This window comes from Oryctolagus cuniculus, chromosome 16 (genome assembly GCF_051225735.1).
Source record: "Oryctolagus cuniculus isolate XC-2025 breed Fujian yellow rabbit chromosome 16, ASM5122573v1, whole genome shotgun sequence".
In the NCBI taxonomy this organism is placed as follows: Eukaryota; Metazoa; Chordata; class Mammalia; order Lagomorpha; family Leporidae; genus Oryctolagus; species Oryctolagus cuniculus.
This window is the reverse complement of record NC_142882.1, coordinates 16,240,163-16,260,427: the sequence shown is the minus strand read 5'-3', so window position 1 is coordinate 16,260,427 and position 20,265 is coordinate 16,240,163. Positions and strand designations below refer to the sequence as shown.

At 45.1% G+C, this 20,265-nt stretch overlaps 2 protein-coding genes across 2 annotated transcripts in view; one reads left to right on the top strand and one right to left on the bottom strand.

The window, feature by feature from the left end:
• MUC16 (mucin 16, cell surface associated) overlaps positions 1-10,586 on the top strand; it is a 113,630-nt gene extending 103,044 nt beyond the window's left edge. Inside the window, exons 64-70 of the mRNA XM_089316342.1 lie at positions 307-455; positions 1,936-2,099; positions 2,434-2,501; positions 5,231-5,397; positions 6,599-6,640; positions 6,979-7,058; positions 9,881-10,586. Of these exons, the coding sequence (XP_089172468.1) occupies positions 307-455; positions 1,936-2,099; positions 2,434-2,501; positions 5,231-5,397; positions 6,599-6,640; positions 6,979-7,058; positions 9,881-9,979 (769 nt within the window). The 3' untranslated portion in view covers positions 9,980-10,586. The remainder of the gene's footprint in view (positions 1-306; positions 456-1,935; positions 2,100-2,433; positions 2,502-5,230; positions 5,398-6,598; positions 6,641-6,978; positions 7,059-9,880) is intronic.
• A 4,454-nt stretch (positions 10,587-15,040) lies between these two features.
• The window catches only part of MBD3L1 (methyl-CpG binding domain protein 3 like 1), a 7,067-nt gene continuing 1,842 nt past the window's right edge, over positions 15,041-20,265 (bottom strand). The window contains exon 2 of the mRNA XM_008250860.5: positions 15,041-15,778. Within this exon, the coding sequence (XP_008249082.3) occupies positions 15,206-15,757 (552 nt within the window). The 5' untranslated portion in view covers positions 15,758-15,778 and the 3' untranslated portion in view covers positions 15,041-15,205. The remainder of the gene's footprint in view (positions 15,779-20,265) is intronic.

Here is a 20,265-nt window from a genome sequence, read left to right as displayed (position 1 = left end):
GTGCCACAATGGTGGCCCCATAGTATAGGGACACTTAAAATAATACTCACCACCAGAGTGATGGTGAGGGGTCCTGATACACAGCAACTGCTCAACACATGTTCATTATTGTAACTGTTATTGCTGCTAGCTCTAATTCCTGGAAGCTTTCCCCATGTTAGTCAGGATCTATTCTTGAGAATGGGGAAGGAGGTAGCTAGACAAACCCCTACTGCCTTCCCCTAGGTCTCTGGCTCTTTAAAGATAACAATGTGAGATACTGCTAGTGCTGAGTGCTGGCTGAGTCCCCACGGTCTCTGTCACTAGGTCGGGCTCTCTGTTGGTCACTATGAAAGCACTGTTCTCCTCCAATCTGGACCCCAACCTGGTGAAGCAAGTTTTTCTAGAAAAGACCTCGAATGCCTCATCCTACTGGCTGGGCGCCACCTACCAGTTGATGGATCTGCATGTGACAGGTATGAGGTGGGGAGGCTAGGTTCATGGTTGGATGAGATGGGGGCTCTGAGGAAGGCTGGAGTTGGAATGCGCAGCGGCTCGAGATGGGAGAAGGGGACATTCTGCAGGTCCAAGCTGATGTCCCAGGCAATGGGTCATCCAAGAGAAGCAGGAGGAGAACATGTAGCAATTACACTCAAGGCAATGGTCATTTCTTTTTCCAGGTAAATTTTTCCAAACCCAGATGTGGAGGATCCTGAGTTCTTTGCTTAGGTCTCCCAGTTATGAGTCATACATTCACTCATTCACCAAATAGCTTTTTTTTTTAAAGTAGAACATAATATGCACAATTATGGGGTAGAGTATGGCTATATGGTAGTTCAATACATGCATGTAATGTGCAATGATCGAATCTGAGTACTTTTTAATTCCATTTTCTTAAACATTGATCATTTCTTTGTGTTGGGAACCTTCAAACTCCTTTCTTCTAATTCTTTAGATAACATATAATAGATTATTTTAAACAGTAGTCACCCTTGCTGTGCTATAGAATACTAGATGCCTCTGATTCAGGCCTCGTTATCCAAACTCCCTCTATCTCCCCTTTTACCTCCCTCTCCCAGCCTCTAGTCTCCTCTATTCTACCTCCCACTGTCATAAAAACTTTTTTGGCTTCTATGTGAGTGTGACACATTTGTTTTTCCTTATGTGGACCATTTCACTTGCCGTAGTATCCACTTCCTTCCAAGCAGATTCAAGAAATACATAGTGAAGGTAAACAGACACTGCTATAATGAAGGGACTTCCAGAGACTCTGGGAAGCCCAAGGAGAGACACAGCCCTGTGTTGGAAAGTTTGCTGTAGGGAGTGATGAACAAAGGTGAGAGACAGGACCCAGCCAGGGGACAAAGACAGAGGATGTGCTCCGTGAATCTATAACCAAGATTCCAGAAAGACTGTGGCATACACAGGGAAGTCATAAGAGGCTTGCTGTGGTTGGAGAATGCCTTCGCTAGTGGAAAGGGACTGATAAAGCCAAGGACAGAGGCAGGTACTGGAATGGCTTCAGGAGGGACACAAATTCTCGGAGTTTTGCTTTAGAAAGATCTTCCTTTGGACACTGTATAGAAGATGGGTTGGAAGGAAGAAGGCCAGAGGCAGGAAGACCCACTAGGAAACTAAAGCATCAATCTAAAGTTTCAGAAGAGTTGTGTGAGGTGTATGACAGATGCCCACTGGGGTGAGCAGCACCTGCCCAGACAGACCTTACCTCCTCCTCTCTGTGTTGCAATGAACTCTCATAATGCATGGTGGAAGCAAGAGCTGGACACATGGACTGGTAGCTAACTGCAAGGTGGGCAGGTAGATGGGGGCCTTCTGGAACCCATCTTTAAAAACCTAGCTCAGGTCACATTGCCAGGAATAAGTAGGCTGGCTTGGATGACCTCTCGTGAAACCTCCCTTGATATGGGATTTTTTTTTTTTTTTTTTTACTTCTAGAAGTGAGGCCAGCAGTTCATCTACCTACAGAAAAACCAACAAGAAGTCCCAGTTCCCAGCAATTCCAGCTGAATTTCACCATCACCAACCTGTTCTACTCCCAAGACATAGCCCAGGAAGGCAGTGCCAAATACCAGTGGAACAAAAGAAGTATTGAGGACGCGGTGAGAATGGGGTTGTGTCCATTCTCTTCCCAGGTGGGGGCTGACCTCAGCATACTGAGTACTCAGACATGACCTTTTAGAAGAGTTCACAGAGACAGGTTTTTATTCCCATTTACACATTAAGTACCAGGCACAGAGGGTCGGTGACTGACCCAGGGTCACACAGCCAAGTCATACTCTGAAACAGGATGCACTCTGCTGCACATACCTGGGCTAGTGCTTTTGAAACAAGAAAAATAAAAAAAAAAAATAAGAGATGTCTGCTTAGCGGCTCTAACTTCTTTTGCCACCCGGCTTGGGGTTCTGACCTAAGAAACACTGCGTTGTCTTTCAGCTCAACCAGCTCTTCCAAAACAGCAGCGTCAAGAGTTACTTTTCCGAATGTCAAGTTGTAGCATTCCGGTAAGTTCCAACTCAGGACTTAATGGTTCTGGGGACTTCTGCTGTCCTTTGAAGAGGAGAGTACTTCAAAAAGTTGATGGAAAGACAGGTGTTTGGCCTTACAGTTGAGATGTTTGTTATGATACCTGCATGCCATATGGAGTGCCTGGGCTTGAGTCCTGGATAACACTTGTAGAGGAAGCAGGTGATGGCTCAAAGTACTTGGGACCCTGCCACCTACACAAAAGACCTGGACTGAACTCCCAGCTCTCAGCTTTGGCCTCAGTCCATTGTGAGCCTTTGGGGAGTGAACCAATAGACGGGAGCTGTGTGTGTGTGTGGTGTGTATGTGTGTGCATGTCTGTGTCTCCTTCCAAAATAAATAAATCCAAAACTTCATGGAAAATGGAGATAAAATTAAAACTTATTTTGGTGCAATAGTTTCTCAGTACCTGACTATTATGGAAGATAACCCTGGGAATATATAGCTGTCATCCAAAATCCAGCTTCTTCCTAAACCATTGAGCCCTGCTACCTTAGGACACAAGAGGGCTTGTGTAGCCCTAGCAGGCATGGAGGTCTCTGACGCTGGACACTGTGCAGTCTAGAATGCAGAGCTGACTTAGGGATAGGACACAAGAGGGCTTGTGTAGCCCTAGCAGGCATGGAGGTCTCTGACGCTGGACACTGTGCAGTCTAGAATGCAGAGCTGACTTAGGGATAGGACACAAGAGGGCTTGTGTAGCCCTAGCAGGCATGGAGGTCTCTGACGCTGGACACTGTGCAATCTAGAATGCAGAGCTGACTTAGGGAATCAGCTACTGGAGCAGGCATTGTAGCACAGCAGGTTAAGCCACACTTACCCCCTATCAGAGTGCTGGTTCAGTCCTGGGTACTCTGTTACTCTTCTTTTTAAGATTTATTTATTTATTTATTTATTTATTTATTTATTTATATGAAAGGCAGAATTACAGAGAGAGAGGGTGGGTGGGAGGGGAGAAGGAGACAAAGGGAGGGAGGGAGGGAGGGAATGATCTTCCATCTGCTGGTTCACTCTCCAAATGGCTGCAACAGCCAGGACTACGAGCTTCTTCCAGGAAGACCTGGAAACAGATCTTCCACATGGGTGCAGAGGCCCAAGCACTTGGACCATTCTCCGCTGCTTTCCCAGGCTATTAGCAGGGAGCCGGATGGGTAGCAGAGCAGCTGGGACTCAAACTGGCACTCACATGGTATATCAGCATTGTAGGCAGTGGCTTAACCCACTATGCCACAGTGCCAGCCCCAAAACTGCTTCTAATCCAGCTCCTTGCTAATGTACCTGAGAAGCATCAGGAGACACCTTAAGTACTTAAGCCCTTGTCACCCTTGTGGGACACTCAGATGGAGCTCCTGGATCCTGTCTTCAGTCTGGCCCAGCCCCATTTGGGAAGTAAACCAGTATATGCCAGATCTCTCACTCCTCCCTTCCCCCCTCCCCTCCCCCTCCCTCTCCATCTCCCTTTCAAATAAATAAGTAAATCTTAAAAAAGAAATCAAAACATCAAACAGTCTTTTGGAATAATAAAAAAGAACTCAGCATCCAAAATAAGAATCCACCAAACATGGGGGCTAGAACCAGATGACTTAGAATCCCGCAGCTGGATTGTGCTATCCAGCAAGGGAACTGTGAACCACACGTGCTCATTTATATTTTACAACAGCCAAGGAGATGTAATTCAGACACCATGCAATCACCCTTGAAGAGCAAAATGTGGCTGTATACTCACTGGGGAGTGCAACTCAGAAAATGCTTGGTGGGAAGAGAGTTGGACAGGGGGACAGGTCTAATTTTAGATCCTTTTCACCACCCTAGAAAGAAATCACCCCACCACAATTCCAAAATCACTTGATTACAAGTGGTCTTGGGAATCTGCTTGACAATCAACTAAGTCCATTATTCTCTCCAACTCACCTCAATTCACCTTTTCTCTCTTTAAAAAAATTATTTATTTATTTATTTGGAAGGCAGAGAGAGGAGGAATGGGAGACAGAGGAAGAGAGAGACAGAGAGATTATAGACAGACAGAAAGATTGATCAGTCTTCAATTCACTGGTTCACACTCCAGGTGGCCACAAGAACTGGTGTTGGGCCAGGCAGAAGTCAGGAGCCAGGAACTCCACCTTGGTCTCCCTCGTGAATGTCAGGGGCTCAACACCTGGGTCATCTTATGCTCCTTTCCCAGGTGCATTAGAAGGGAGCTGGATTGGAAGTGGAGCAGCTGGGACTCAAACTGGCATCCATATGGGATGCTGACATTACAGGTGGCAGCATAACCTGCTGCTTTATCAGCCTTCCCCTTTCTTTCTGAAAAAGAGATTTATTTGAAAGCCAGAACAACACAGACAGAGACACAGAGAGAGCGTCCATCTAGCAGTTCAGCCATCATGAACTGTCTTTCAGGGTTGTTAGCGGGAAGCTGGAATCAGGAGCAGGACCACCATTCAAACCCAGACACTTTATCTGGGATGTGGGTGTCCCAAGCGACATCTGAAGTGCTAAGCTGAATGCCCATCCTGGCTATTAATTAATTAAACTAGAAATTCTTCACCCACCCTAGCCACATTTTAAGTGTTCCATCACACCACGAGGCTAATAACCGTTTTTGCTTAATTCAGATACTGCAGAAAGCTCTGGAGAGGGCCTGGGAGCAGGAAACATAGAATCAGAGCAGAGCATCAGTTTTGCTTATCCCCTTGTGCCCTTCCAGGTCTGTCCCCGACAGCGACCATACCAAAGTGGACTCCTTGTGTGGCTTCTCATCTTTGGCTCGGAGACTGGACAGAGTCATTATCTATGAGGAGTTTGTGCAGATGACCAAGAATGGTACTCAGTTGCAGAACTTCACCCTGGACAGGGACAGCATTCTTGTGGACGGTAAGGCTCCGTGGTCATCAGGGCTGCAGTGGAGGCTCCAACCTCCACTCCTTCCCAGGCAATCTGGAGGTCCAGAAATGAATCCACGTTGGACTTGTTCAGCCTGGGAGGAGGCAGCGTGGTTCCTGCAGGTCCTCACCACCCTTGAGGAAGAGACCTGGGAGGCTTTCACTCTCTGCTGGCTTGCTCTGTGACCTCAGGCTAGGGTCATCTCCTCTCCAGACTTCTTAATTTATACACTGCAAGACACTCAGGGAGGTGGTCAATGAGGGCTTCCAAGTCCAAGCCATGTGGTATCCATCCTCTACAGAAGCAGCCAGAGCTGCCTCTCCAGTGACTAAACCTTGCATTTCCAAATTTCCCCCAAAGAATGGTTGTGTATGTTATACTATGCACCATAAATGAAGTAGGAGACAGTGGCTTTGTCTGCTTGTTTACTCATTTTCCAGGAACCCTGTGTTCTGCCTGACCCACAATAAACACCCACCACATACTGAAGAAATAACTAGACCTCTACAAGGTCCCATATGGGGTGTCACTCTCATGGTATGGGTATCGCCCTTGGTTCTGCGTTGTTACACAACATAGTGCTAGAACAGGGAGAAGACACTTTTTTTTTTTTCCATTAAGGGCCAGATAATAATAATTTTTAAAAATTAGGTCTTGTAGACCACATCTGCATATGGCCTATGTCACCTGTTTTTCTTGTTTCATCAAATCTTTTAAAAAAATGAAAATCAAGGATGGGTGTTTGGTCTAGTGGCTAAGAAGCCAGTTAGGATGCTTGCATCCCATATCACAGGGCCTGAGTTCAAGTCCTGACTTGCTTCTCCATTCTAGCTCCCTGATAATGCACACCCTGGGAGGCAGCAGGTGCTGGTTCAAGTAGCTGCATCCCATATCACAGTGCCTGGATTGCAGACCCTCTGCTCCAGTTCTTGTCTTCCCACTAATGTTCAGCCTGGGAGGGAGTAGGTCATGGCTCAAGTATTTGGGTTCCTGTCATCTACTTTGAGAACCTAGATTGAGTTCTTGGATCTTGGGTTCAGCCTAGCCCAGCCTCAGCTGTTGTGGGTGTTTGGGATGGAAGATCTCTATCTCTGTCTCTCTGCCTTTCAAATAAATAAAATGTGCAAATGAACATCTTAAAGAAAGAGTAAAAAACTCACTCGCATGGACTCTCTACCCCATTCATTTCCAGGGTATTCTCCAAGCAGAAATGATGCTGTGATTAGGAATTCAGGTAAGGCTCAAATCACCCCCACCACCGCCCTGGGTAGAGAAGGTGCAGCCTGATGCTTTGCCTCATCAAAGAGCACCAAGCAAGAAGGTCTTGGTCTTGGATCACATTGATAACTGGCCAACCCATGGCCAGGACTGTTGAGGCACCATGGGAAGACAGCAGGTGTTCTGGTTTGTGCTGGGGTGGGGAGGAGGGCACTCTTGAAGGGCTTCTGAGCCATGAGATGTTGATCAATATCTTCCCTGAGTCTACACCCACCCTTGGGCTACACAGGGTCCAAGAGGGAGGCACGGGAGGGTGGTAGGTGGAGGCTCATCCCGGCCCTTGTCTCTCCACAGACCTTCCCTTCTGGGCCATCATCCTCATCTGCCTGGCTGCATTCCTGGGACTCATCACGTGCCTGGTCTGCTGCTTTCTGGTGAGCAGGGGAGGCTTCCTTGTCTTCTTGTTAGCGGGCTGTCAGGAGTTCTAATGCAGCTGTGCACTGCAAGATGGTGCTGAGGTCACTGGAGAGCCACATGTACCATGCTGGGTGCAGGAGGTCTTATCACCCAGTGACACTGTAGCCATCTTAGCTGAAGTACACTTCAGGACATTCCTACAATTATGAAATCACCCAACGAGGCACTTCTTAGAACAGATCCCTGTCCATCAGCAACAGGTGACTGTCTACAAAGGTACTTCAAAAAGCTCAAGGAAACATGGAATTATTTCTATGGCTAAGCAGGTTAAATATCACTTGTGACACCAGCAGGCCATGCTGGAATCCCAGCTTTTCCACTCTGATCCAGGTCTCTGCTAATGCACCTTAGAAGGTTGCAGAGGACAACCCAAGTGCTTGGGCGACTGCCACCCATGTAGGAGACCTGGATGGAGTTCCTGGCTCCTTGCTTCTTACTGGTCCAGACCTGGGTGTGGTGACCATTTGAGGAGTGCACCAGCAGATGAGACATATTTCTCTCTCACACTCTCTCTGGCCCCATCTTCTTCCCTTCTCTCTGTTGCTTTGCTTTTCAAATAAATAAGTTTATTTTCATGTAAATTTTTTGAAATTTGTGCATATGGAGATTATTAAAAACTTTCAAGAAAATTGGATATTATAAAAACCCCAAATGTGGACTTCAAAATTCTTTCATACTAAAATAATCTTTAATTCCATTTTTTTTCACAAACCTTTTAAAGTGCCCTTGTATGTATGTGTGTGTATATATATATCTATCTATCTATATATATATACTTAATAGATCTTATTTATTTATTTGAGAGGCAGAGTTACAGACAGTGAGAGGGAGAGACAGAGAGATAGGTCTTCCATCTGCTGGTTCACTTTCCAAATGGCCACAACGGCCAGAGCTGCGCCAATCCAAAGCCAGGAGCCAGGGACTTCTTCTGGGTCTCTCACACTGGTGCAGGGGCCCAAGTGCTTGGCCCATCTTCTACTGTTTTCCCAGAACACAGCAGAGAGCTGGACTGGAAGAGGAGCAGGCGGGACTAGAAACGGCACCCACGTGGGATGTCGGTGCCACAGGCGAAGGATTAACCTACTGTGCCATAGCACCAGCCCCTACTGGGGATGTTTTGCAAATATCTTCTCTCCATCTGTGCATGATTTAGATTTTTAATTTTAGTTTTTAACCTTATTTGAACTGACAAATAATAAATGTGGATATAAATATATGTGTGTGTATATATAGAGAGAGCGAGAGAGAGAAAGAGTTCAATGTGATGCTTTGCTCTGGGTATATATCACAGGATGACTAAATCAAGCTGATGAACGAATCCATCACCTCTCATGCTTATCTATTTTTGTAGTAGGAGTATCTGAAACCTACTATTGGTAATTTTTGAAATATACATGACATTTGTTTCAATTATATTCATCATGTGGTGACATAGAACTCAAAATCTTATCATTAGTCATCACGAATGTGGAAGTCACCGATACCACTATGCATAAGAATGGCTGAGGTCAAAGCAATGACTGTACCAAGTGCTGACGAAGATGTAAGGCGACTGAGAGTGCCAGTGGGAAATAGCTTGGCCATTTCTTTGAAAGTTACATGTCTACCTTATGACCCAGCCACCCACCCATAGTAAGCCATCTAAGAGAGATATGAATGTGTGTCCATGCAAGGACTTGTACACAAATGTTCAGGACAGCTTTGTTTGTAATACCCAAACCAGAAAATAATCCCAGGGTCCATCAACCAGCATTTCCCAACAACAGAATAGTATTCAGCAACAAAAAAGAAAGAGTTATTTTTTTAAATATTAATTTACTTGAAAGGCTGAGTCACACACACACATACACAGAGAGAGAGAGAGAGAGAGAGAGAGAGAGAGAGAGAGAGACAGAAAGATCTTCTGTCCATAGGTGTGCTCCCCAAATGCACTCAACAGCTTGGCCAGGTTGAAGCCAGAAGCCCAGAATTCCATATGGGTCTCCCATGTGAGTGACAGGGATTCTAGTACTGGAGTCATCATCTATTTCCTTCCCAGGCACATCAGCAGGGATATGGAATGGAAGCAGAGCAGCCAGGACTCCAACCAGCACTCTGATAGGAGATGTCAGCGTTCTAAGCAGCTCCTTAACCCACTGCACCACAACACCTGTCCCCCAGAAGGATTATTAATATATGCAACAACATGCATAAATTACAAATCATTAAGCTGAGTGAAACAAGTCAGACAAAAAAGGGTGCATACTGCATCATTCCATTTACAAGTTGTACAGAGAAAAAACAGAAGACATAAACAAGAGAATAAGGTAAAAGACAATAGATGAATAGACGACAAATGATTATAGGTGCTTGACAAATACACGATACACAGATGACAGATTGATAGAGAAACTGTAGATAAATGATAGATGGTGATGACCACAGATACGTACAGGTAACAGATGAATAAAACAGAAATGATACATCATAAGAGATGACAGATGACTAATGGATAGATGGTAGATACACAGGCAGACAGAAGATACATATTGATAAAGAAATGATTGAGGAGGGAGACAGAGAGGGCTAGGCAAAAAAAAGGGGGGGGGGAGGAGTGATAGTGGAGACAAGCAGATAGAGGTGAAATGAGGGGAAGGGCCAAGGGAGAAAACCACATGGGGAAAGGAGAGAAGGATACAGGGAAGCATCAGGTCTCTGGCTCTGGCCCTGCTGTCACCCCTGTGGTCTCCTGCACTTGGACAGCTGACCAGTCCATTCTGATGGCTTCTTATACACACAGGTGGCCACCCGCCTGCGGAGGAAGGAGGGAGACTACGAGGTCCAACGCCGCCGCCTGGGCTACTATCTGCCACAGCTGGACCTGACGAAGCTGCAGTAATTCCTGGAACCACAGGAGCTTGGCTGGAGCAGAAATAAACCACACTGGTGCGACACAGCCTCTGGGCCTTTCTTGACTTGGCCCCTGACTGGCTTGCAGAGACTACGAGGAAAGTTGGAAAGCCTTCCTTCCTTACTAAGCCCTGAAGTCAACTATCAGTTGTGTTTTATGGTTTCACACCATGTCACCCTTCAGGGATGCCAGGATTGCCATCACATAAAATCAACATCCCACTTCACCATGAGGTTTTCCCTCCTGTTCACCCACTGTATACCTGCTATTCTCCCCATCACACCTATGTCTGCTCCTCCCCATTTCCCTACTTCCTGTAGTCCCCGTAGTCTTGAGTTTGTCTTCCTTCATTCTCTGAAGCTCAGGTTCACCAGGATTTCTGGATCAGTTTTCCTGGATGTCTCCTTACCCACCCCCATGGATTCTCCAAGATGAAAAACAGACCAAGAAGTGGCTCAAAAATGGCTCTGTAATCAGCTTTGGGACTGGAGAGCTGAAATGAAGAGAGGCATTTAGGAAGCCAAGTAATATCAAGATTCTAGAAGCATAATGTCTGCTTTGGATATAAAGATGAATAAAAGTTAGTCTTTGTTTTTCATCTTTCTGTGCACTGAATTCAACTGGACACTTACTGCCAAGAAGCCTAGGCGTAAGGCCAGCACTGCTGCCCTGTGGAGGATTTGTGGGCGTGGTTTACATTATCTCTGTGTGATCTGCAGGCTATCCCAAGTGCCGACATGCAAGGGATTAAAACTACAGTAGTGCTTCCTGCACATTCAGACTGAATTTAACATTTTCAGTCTTCAGTGGTCTTTCTCTGAGAATGTACTCTCTGAAGATTATTAGGATTGGTAACACAGGTTGGGTCTCCCTGATACAGAAACATGAAATCCAAAACATCTAAGATCCACAAAGTCTATGCAAATAGTCCCAAATCCCCAAATCTCTGACCCCAAACATTTCAGATATGCGATACTCAATCTGTAATAGCTACCACTTACTGACTACCCAGCATCTGCTAAACACCATGGTTGGCAAGCTCTGTGTGTATTACCTCAATTACACTCAGCTTTGTTATGGTTTGTGTCCACTCCAAAATTCACCTGTTGGAAACTTAATGTCTACTGCAACAACACTGGGAAGTGGGGCTGCACAGGAGGTATTTAGGCCACAGAGAGCTCTGACCTCATGAATAGGTTGATGCTGCTATAAAAAATATGTGGGTGGGGACAGGTGTTGGGATACGACTGACACTTGTAATGCTGACATCCTGTATCGGAGGGCTGGCTCAGGTCCTGGCTGTTCTACTTCCTTTTTTTTTTTTTAAGGATTTATTTATTTATTTGTAAGTCAGAGTTACCCAGGGAAAGGGAGGGGGAGACGGAAGGGGAGGGGGGTAGCAGAAGATGGCCCAAGTTTGGGAGATCCAGATGGAGCTCCTTGCTCCTGGCTTTGGCCTGGCACAGACCTGGCTTTCATAGCCATTTGGGGAGTGGACTAGTGGATGGAAGTTCTCTCTCTCTCTCTCTCTCTCTCTCTCTCTCTCTCTCCCTGTTGCACTGCCTTTTCAAATACATTAATCTCTCTTTTTTTTTTTTTAGTGTAGGGAAGTAGGATCCCTCTCCCATCCTTCTGCCATCCGAGGACTCAGCATTCCTCCTCTCTTGCTTTTCTGCCTTCCACCACATGAGAATACAAAAAAGCCCCCATGAAATGTCAACACCCTGATATTGGGCTTTCCAGCTTCCCAAACTGTGAGAGAATAAATTTACGTTCTTTACAAGTTACCATTTGGTGTGTTACAGAAGCACAAAACAGACTAAGACACCAGCCTTGAGAGATTCCCATTTTACAACTGGAACTATGCAACATAACTGGAACAAAACTCAGGCTATATACCTAGCCAAATTGTCAGGGAGAACACACTACCAGACATACAGACCACGTCAAAGTACACCTCTGGCAGGCCTTTGGCATGTGGGAAATAAGCCCCCCTGATACCACCTACCCACAAAAGGATGGGCTCAGAAACATGAAGGCAGCAGAAAGCGAGGCGCTTACTGATTCCCAGCAGGTGGAAGCAAGTCCCACCCTTGGATGCTCAGCCCCTTGTGTCCCTGTCACTCTGCATCTCTTTTTCCTTGTTGCTTGTTGGTTGAGTAACTTGGGAGGTACAATCTAAGTCCCACAGGGCACCTAAAGCAGGGTTGGGTAATTGGGGAGGATGAAGCTGGGCAGATAAGCCAGGAGAGGGGAAGAGTTTCATTTTGGCAACGGCAAAACTCATACAGTTCTGGGAACAGAGGGCACTTTGCAATGAGCATTCTATGGCTGGAGATTATGGAATTGCTACAAAGAACTGGTAGCACAAGGTTTGCAAAGCAAGGGCTCAGCAGCTGTCTTACTTTGGGGTTTTTTGCAATTCTATCCTAGTTTCTACTGAGGCCTAGTATCACAGGCTACACTAAGGCTAAGCTAAGTCTCTTGTGAAAACATACCATGGGGTCATTTCTCACAAGTGTAAGAACCAGTGAAGGATGTCCATCAGGAGGAACAAATGTGAAACCACCAAAACATAACTGGAATGAAACAGCAGGAGTAATGAGAAGAGGAAAAAAAAAATCACTATATCTAAACTACTATTTTAGTTTTAGGACAACATTAAACCAATTTTGAACTAAAACTGCACATGACTACTACAGGCAAGCATTAAAGGACAAAAGATGAAATTTTAAAATAATTCAGTTTTAGGGAAGACATAAAAAGATCTTTTTTAAATTCATCACTCTCAGAATCTGATAAATCCATTAAACAAAAGTAGGTAATTATGAAGCAGATTCAAATAATATGAGGGTACTTCCAAAGGGGTATAGAAAAATGGAATTAAAAATTTATTTTGGTGCAAATAATTTTGAAATCCATGCATACTTTTTCTTTTTTTTAAAGAATTTATTTATTTACTTGAGATGTAGAGTTAGAGGGAGAGACAGAAAGAAAGGTCTTCCATCTGCTGGTTCACTCCTCAAATAGCAACAATAGCTGGAGCAGGGCTGATCCAAAGCCAGGAGCCAGGAGCTTCTTCTGGGTCTCCCATGTGGGTGCAGAGGCCCAAGCACTCCAGCCATTGTCTGCCACTTTCCTAGGCCACAGCAGAGAGCTGGATCAGAAGTGGAGAAGTTGGTGCCTATATGGGATGCTGGTGCCACAAGCACATGCTTGCCTACTGTGCCACTGCGCTGGCCCCTAGTTTTTCTATAAGATGCATTTGCCATGAACTTTTTGAGGTACCTTCATACAGATAATTTCAAGAACATTTTGTACCAAAATAAACTTATCTTTAAATTCCATTTTCCACCAACTTTTGGAAGTACCTTTATATAACAAGCAATCAGGCAAACAGAAAAATAAACTTCAGTTCAGCTTCAGCAGGCAGACGCTTATTGTTAGATTAATAATGAAAAAAATCTCTCTGAAATCATTATGCCCAAATGGCACTCAAACACAGAGGAGTATAGGAGGGTACTTCCAACAATTCACAGAAAATGGAATTAAAAGATGTTTATTTTGGTGCAAAAATTTTTGACATCCGTGCATATGCACATAAAGTTAATGGAAAGTATGTGTCATGAAAAAAAGTGCACGAACTTCAGAATTTTTTGAACCAAAATGTTTTTCTTTTAATTCTGTGTCCTACAAATGTTCTGAAGTCTTCTTTATAGGTCTAGCAAATGAGGAAAGTCTGGTATCTTGTTATATGCAACTCTGAACTAACAGGCAATCAAAACAAAAATAACTGGGGATAGAGATCTTATTAGAGAAAATGGAAATAAAAATCCTTCGGAGCAGTATTATTTTGAAATCTACTGGAACGTAACATAAAATTAACAGCATATCCTGTGAGGTAAGTTTTGTCCTGTGACTGTGGGAACAAGGCACTGAATAATTAATTCCATGACTTTGGCAATTCCCTGTAGATTTCAAAATCAACAAAATGGTCCCGACACAGAAAGAAAAACCCTGCAAGATCTCACTTACATGTAGAACCTAAATAAAGCAAAATATATAGAAAAGCAGAGTGGTGGTTATCAGGAGTGGAGGTGAATGGAAGTGGGGAGATATGGATCAAAGGATACAAAATTGCAGTAATGTGGGATGAGTAAGCCCAGAATCTCACATACAACACCAGGGCTAGAATCAACAATGTTAAATATTGTATACCAGAGTCAAATGTGGCCACATAAAGTGGTGGAAACATTTATTTGCATGACTGAAGAAGTCATTTCACCACGCATGCACACACACACACACACACACACACACGGGTGCTTCAAAAAGTTCATGGAAAAAGGAATTAAAAGGTAAGTATATTTTACTGCGAATAATTTTGAGATGTGTACCTAGTTTTTTTTCATAATATGCATTTCACATGATCTTTTAAATATTATCTGGATTTCAAAAACGTTTTGCACCAAAAGACAGTTCTCTTCAATTCAATTTCCAAGAACTTTTTGAAGCACCCTTGAGTGTGTATCAAATCACATCATATACCATAAATGTACAGAAACATATTTCAAAACTAAATAAAGGGGCTAGCACTGTGGCGCAGCAGGTTACTGCCCTGGCCTGAAGCATCAGCATTCCATATGGGCGCCGGTTTAAGACCTGGCTGCTCCACTTCAGATCCAGTTCTCTGCTATGGCCTGGGAAAGCAGAAGAAGATGGCCCAAGTCCTTGGGCCCCTGCACCCACATGGGAGACCCGAAAGAAGCTCCCGGCTCCTGGCTTCGGATCAGTGCAGCTGCAGCCATTGTGGCCAACTGGGGAGTGAACCATTGGATGGAAGATCTCTCTCTCTGCCTCTCCTCTCTCTAACTCTTTCAAATAAATGAATAAATCTTTTTTAAAAAATAAAACTAAGTAAAGTACAAACAAATCATGTGAACAGCAAACAAAGATGAGAGTGCAACATGAGAAAGAAAACAATCCTCTTTCTTTCCTCACCTGAAACCCAGTACCTCCCCCCGGAAAGAAATCACTGGTCATATTCTCTTGCATCGCACAAAGAAGTTTAATAAAAATAAGCATCAGTGCATTTGAAAGTTTCAACAGCTCAGAGCAAAAAAAATTTTTTTGGACACTGCAAAGATGTTAACATGGGTTCAAGCTCCATTCCATCTGCATTTCTTCTTCTTTTTCTTTTTTCCTCAATCTTTTTCAGTACTCTCCTCTCGTCCCCCTCACTTTCTCCCTTTCACTAGCTAGTCTGTCTAAAATCAGAGCGATCGCAAGCCTCTCTCTTGCTGCCTTCACTTTCTTTTCCTGTATTCTAATATCTTCCTCACTCACCAGAAATTGCCTGTAGAGGAGCTGTGAGAGACCCAGATCTGCCCTAGGGATCACCTCTGACGAAAGTGAACATGGGGCATGGGCAGGTACAGCAGGAGCCCCTGGCAGGGATGCACCTGTGCAATTCGATGCAAGCTTTTGCAAGGCTTTGGTGAGATCCAAAGTACTCAGAAGTTCACCTTCACTGCTGTAGGCCTGCAGTCCTTGCACTCTCTTCTGCCAGCAGACCTGCTGGGGCTTGTCCAGGCTCTCCTCCCGTTGGTGGTATCTAATCTCATTGCCAGGGTGGGCTGAAACTCTAGTAACTGGCCTCTTGAATAAGTAACTGGACATCCTCAAGGGGATTGAGGTACCCAAGCCAGGCCTTGATTTGCACTGGCTCATATAGTCACGTGGCTTCCTCTGTGAAGTCTTGGTCATAATACTTCTTTTTCTTTTACCCTACAAAAACAAATCGTGAAATGGGATCAAGATGATCAACTGTAAATACTGCACGTTCTCTCTCATAGAGGAAGCGCAAAACGTCAGTCTGAAAGCAGAAGAGTGAAGACCAGAGGCTTGGAAGTGTCAGGAGTTGGGGGGAGCTTGGATAACAGGCACAAAGCCACAGACACACAAAGGAGCACTCTCTAATGCTCTAGAGCATGGTGGGGACACCATAGTTCACTTCAACCTATTACCTAACGGGGTACTTCCAAAAGTTCACAAAAAAGGGGACTGGAAGATAAGTTTGGGTAGGGGCAGGCGTTTAGCCTAGTGGTTAAGATAATGGTTAAGATGCCCGAGTGACACATCAGAGTGCCTGGGTTAGAGCTCTAGCTCCATTCCTGATCCCCACTTCCTGCTAATCAGACCCTGGGAGGCAGCAGTGATGGCCCAAGTGGTTGGGCCCTGACTTTGGCCCAGGCCTGGAAAGTATTTGGGGAGTAAAACACTGGATGTGAGCTCTCTTTCTTTCTCTCTCTGCCTCTCATATAAACAGATAAGTTTACTTTAAATCAAAGAATGTTAAAATCCATGTCTGATGAGGTATTTAAAAAGTTCATGGAAACTGTCTTTTGGGGCTGGCACTGTCGAGCAGCAGGTTAAAGCCCCAGCCTGCAGTACAGGCATCCCATATGGGCGCTGTTTTAAGTCCTGGCTGCTCCACTCTGATCCAGCTCCCTGCTAATGCAGCCAGGAAAGCAGTAAAAGACAGTCCAAGGCCTTGAGCCTCTGCACCCATGTGGGAGACTGGAAGAAGATCTTGGCTCCTGGCTTCAGATAGGCTAAGCCCCAGCCATTGCGGCCATCTGGGGAGTGAACCAGTAGATGGAAGACCGTTCTCTCTTTGTCTACCTCTCTGTAACTCTACCTCTCAAATAAATAAATAAATAAATATTTTTTTATTTTTAACTTTTATTTAATGAATATAAATTTCCAAAGTACAGCTTATGGATTACAATGACTTCCCCCCCGTAACGTCCCTCCCACCCGCAACCTCCCCTTTCCCACTCCCTCTCCCCTTCCATTCACATCAAGATTCATTTTTGATTCTCTTTATATACAGAAGACTGCTTTTCTTGTATTGTCTTGGAGACAACTGTCAGAGACAGGCATCCGTGCTCTCCTCCCGTGGGAAGAGGCCTGACCTGCACTCTGGTACAGCCTCAAGTCTGACAGCAAGGACAGAAAGCTCAAGGTCAAAGCTCTCCTCCACCATCCCTGCACGGCTCCCTCTTGGCCTGAGCATCCTGTTGTCCTCCCTTTGTCTCTGCCACTCTCAGCTGTGCAAGTCCTGACACTCACAGTCCTCAGTCTTCCCCCAGGTCCAGACTCCTGTAATGTGTCTGTGTTATGTGCCTGTATGCTTGGCTCACCACCGACTTGGTTTTCAAAAGCTCCGTGTGAAATGACCATCGCCCCTCTCTTGGAGAGTCACCCTCATGTCCCAGCCACGTCCACCAACCCAAATGGTCATGCTCTAAAGTGAAATAAAATATTTCAGAAAAGGTATTCACTCGTCACAAGTTGACTTGGCAGATTTTTAATTCAAACACCCACACACGAGGTTCCTCCAGGACAGAAGGGGCTCCAGATCACCATATTTTCACCTTATTGGTCTCTCTCTTTTCATAAATTGAAAATTATCATTATGTATCTATATATTTATATATTTACAAAGTACAGCGTTTGAGACATGAAGATACTGGGTAATGATCCAATTGGGGTAACTGGCATTCACTTCCATCTCCTTAGATATTCACTGTTTCCTTGTGTTGGGAAACTTTGAGCTCCTCTCTTCTAGTTTTTTTTTTTAAAGATTTATTTATTTATTTGGAAGGCAGAGTTATAGAAAGGCAGAGGCTGAAAGAGACAGAAGTATTCCATCCACTGGTTCACTCCCCAAATGGCCACAAACAGCTGGAGCTGAGTTGATCAGAAGCCAAGAGCCAGGAGCTTCTTCCAGGTCTCCCATGTGGTTGCAGGGGCCCAAGCACTTGGACCATCTTCCACTGCTTTCCCAGGCTATTATCAGGGAGCTGGATAAGAAGTGGAGCAGCCGGCCGGTGCCGTGGCTCACTTGGCTAATTCTCTGCCTAGTGGCGCCGGCACACCAGGTTCTAGTCCTGGTCAGGGCGCCGGATTCTGTCCCGGTTGCCCCTCTTCCAGGCCAGCTCTCTGCTGTGGCCAGGGAGTGCAGTGGAGGATGGCCCAAGTGCTTGGGCCCTGCACCCCATGGGAGACCAGGAGAAGCACCTGGCTCCTGGCTTCGGATCAGTGCAATGCGCTGGCCGCAGCACGCCAGCTGCGGCGGCCATTGGAGGGTGAACCAATGGCAAAGGAAGACCTTTCTCTCTCTCTCTCTCACTGTCCACTCTGCCTGTCAAAAAAAAAAAAAAAGTGGAGCAGCTGGGGCTTGAACCGGTGCCCATATGGGATGTTAGCACTGTAGGCAGCAGCTTTTACAAGCCACAACACAGTGCTGGTCACTCTTCTATAGATTATAGTGAGCCACAGTCACTCTACTGTGCTGTGGACACCGGAGCTTGTGCCCCCTGTGTGACTGTATTTAGTATCCATTGTCCAACCTCCCCTTTCCTACCCACCCTTACTCCTATCTTAGATTCCACTGTTTGTGATCTCAATAATTCCTCAGAATGATCTAAAATTCTTATAATAGGGGCCGGCACTGTGGTGTAGTGGGTAAAGCTGCCGTCTGCAGTGTCTGGGAAAGCAGTAGGAGATGGCCCAGGTCCTTGGGCCCCTGCACCCACATGGGAGACCTGGAAGAAGCTCCTGGCTCCTGGCTTTGGATCAGCGCAGCTCTGGCTGTTTCGGCCATCTGGGGAATGAACCAGCAGATGGAAGACCTCTCTCTCTCTCTGCCTCTGTCTCTCTGTAACTCTGTCTTTCAAATAAATAAATAAAGCTTTAAAAAATTAATAAAAGTCCTACAATCTAAAATGATGTCTGTCTGGTAAAACTTCAGACCTGGAAGATCCCTGTTACCTACCATGCCACAGATCCTGCCATTCTTTCCTGCACAACCCCCCCCCCCCAAGAAATCTTTTATTTCAGGAATACAAACTCCATGCATTTCACAAGTACAACTTTAGAAATATAGTGATTCTTCTCACCAAACCCATACTCCTACTCTTCCTCCCTCTCCCATCCCCAGTCCCATTCTCTACTAAGATCCATTTTCAATTAACTTTATACACAGAAGACCAACTCTATACTAAAGAGTTTAACAATTTGCTCAGAAAAAAAAAAAAAAAGTTGTTCCTCAACCGTGGAGACAAGGGCACAGCGCCTGCCATTCTTACGGTAACTTCTGAAGTGTTTTGATGCCAACATGAATACAGAATGCTCAGCACCAACCAGGAAAGTTTTCTTCCTTTCCATGTGTTAGCAAACTGACTTTCCAAGTTTTCCCAAGATCTGTTCCAAAATGCCGCCCCTTCTTCTTTTCCTCACATAGACTCTCAAGTTCCCCTAATGTGCCTGCTATTTCAGTGAAACTGCTAATTATCAGCTGACATTTTAGGTAAATATCTCTGATAAGTTTCCATTGCTGAACAATGTTCTCTAATTGCATTCGAAGTGCTTTTCTCCTCTCACGATGACCTGAGAATCCTCCCTTCCTCCAGCTTAGTAACCTTAAGTCCCCCATATTCCAGTACAGCCCTTGTGTCTTCAATTCTTTTCCTCCAGATTTTCCCTAACTACACAGAAACTCCTTGCCTGGCTTTCTTGCAACCTCTCCTCAGCCGTTACTTTCTATGTCTTCCCCTCACCTGTGAACCTTTGAGAAAAGATCATCCGCTTCCTATTTCTCTGATGCCTCACCTCCTGCCAGCTCCTGACACCACTCCAAAACTCCACCTGCCTTCACCATTCTATGCCTGTTTCCTCGGATAGGGTCACAATGACCCCTTTGTCATCAGACCCAAAAGGAACCTTGTATTATTCTTCTGCTACGCCTTTTAAGTGGAACACTTTCCCATTATTTTTGGAACAACCCGGATATGTGAATTTGATAAACTCTGAAGATGGGGCAGGTGTATGGGATAAAACACAACTCACAAATGGGGATGTGCTTTAAGTGGAAAGTACAAAATTGGTTTTCTGGCACAAAAACAAAAAGAATGTAAAATATCAACTCTTACATGGATTGCAGGCGCAAAGAAGAGTGCCTTGGGATGAAACACTTTTGAGATTAGTTTCACCTATTTGCTTTCAGTTCTCTTAATGAGGCTACTAAAAAGTCTCAATGTCCATAATACAGAGTGCTTAACACATGCTCCTGTTGGGCAGTGCAAGGCAAAGCCCAGAGAAAGGAGTCAGAGAAGAGCAGGTATTTCATGCTGTGGTTAAGAGCATCCCCTGTCTCAGTGCTTGGGTTCGAGTCATGCTCCACTCCTGATTCCAGTTCCCTGCTAATG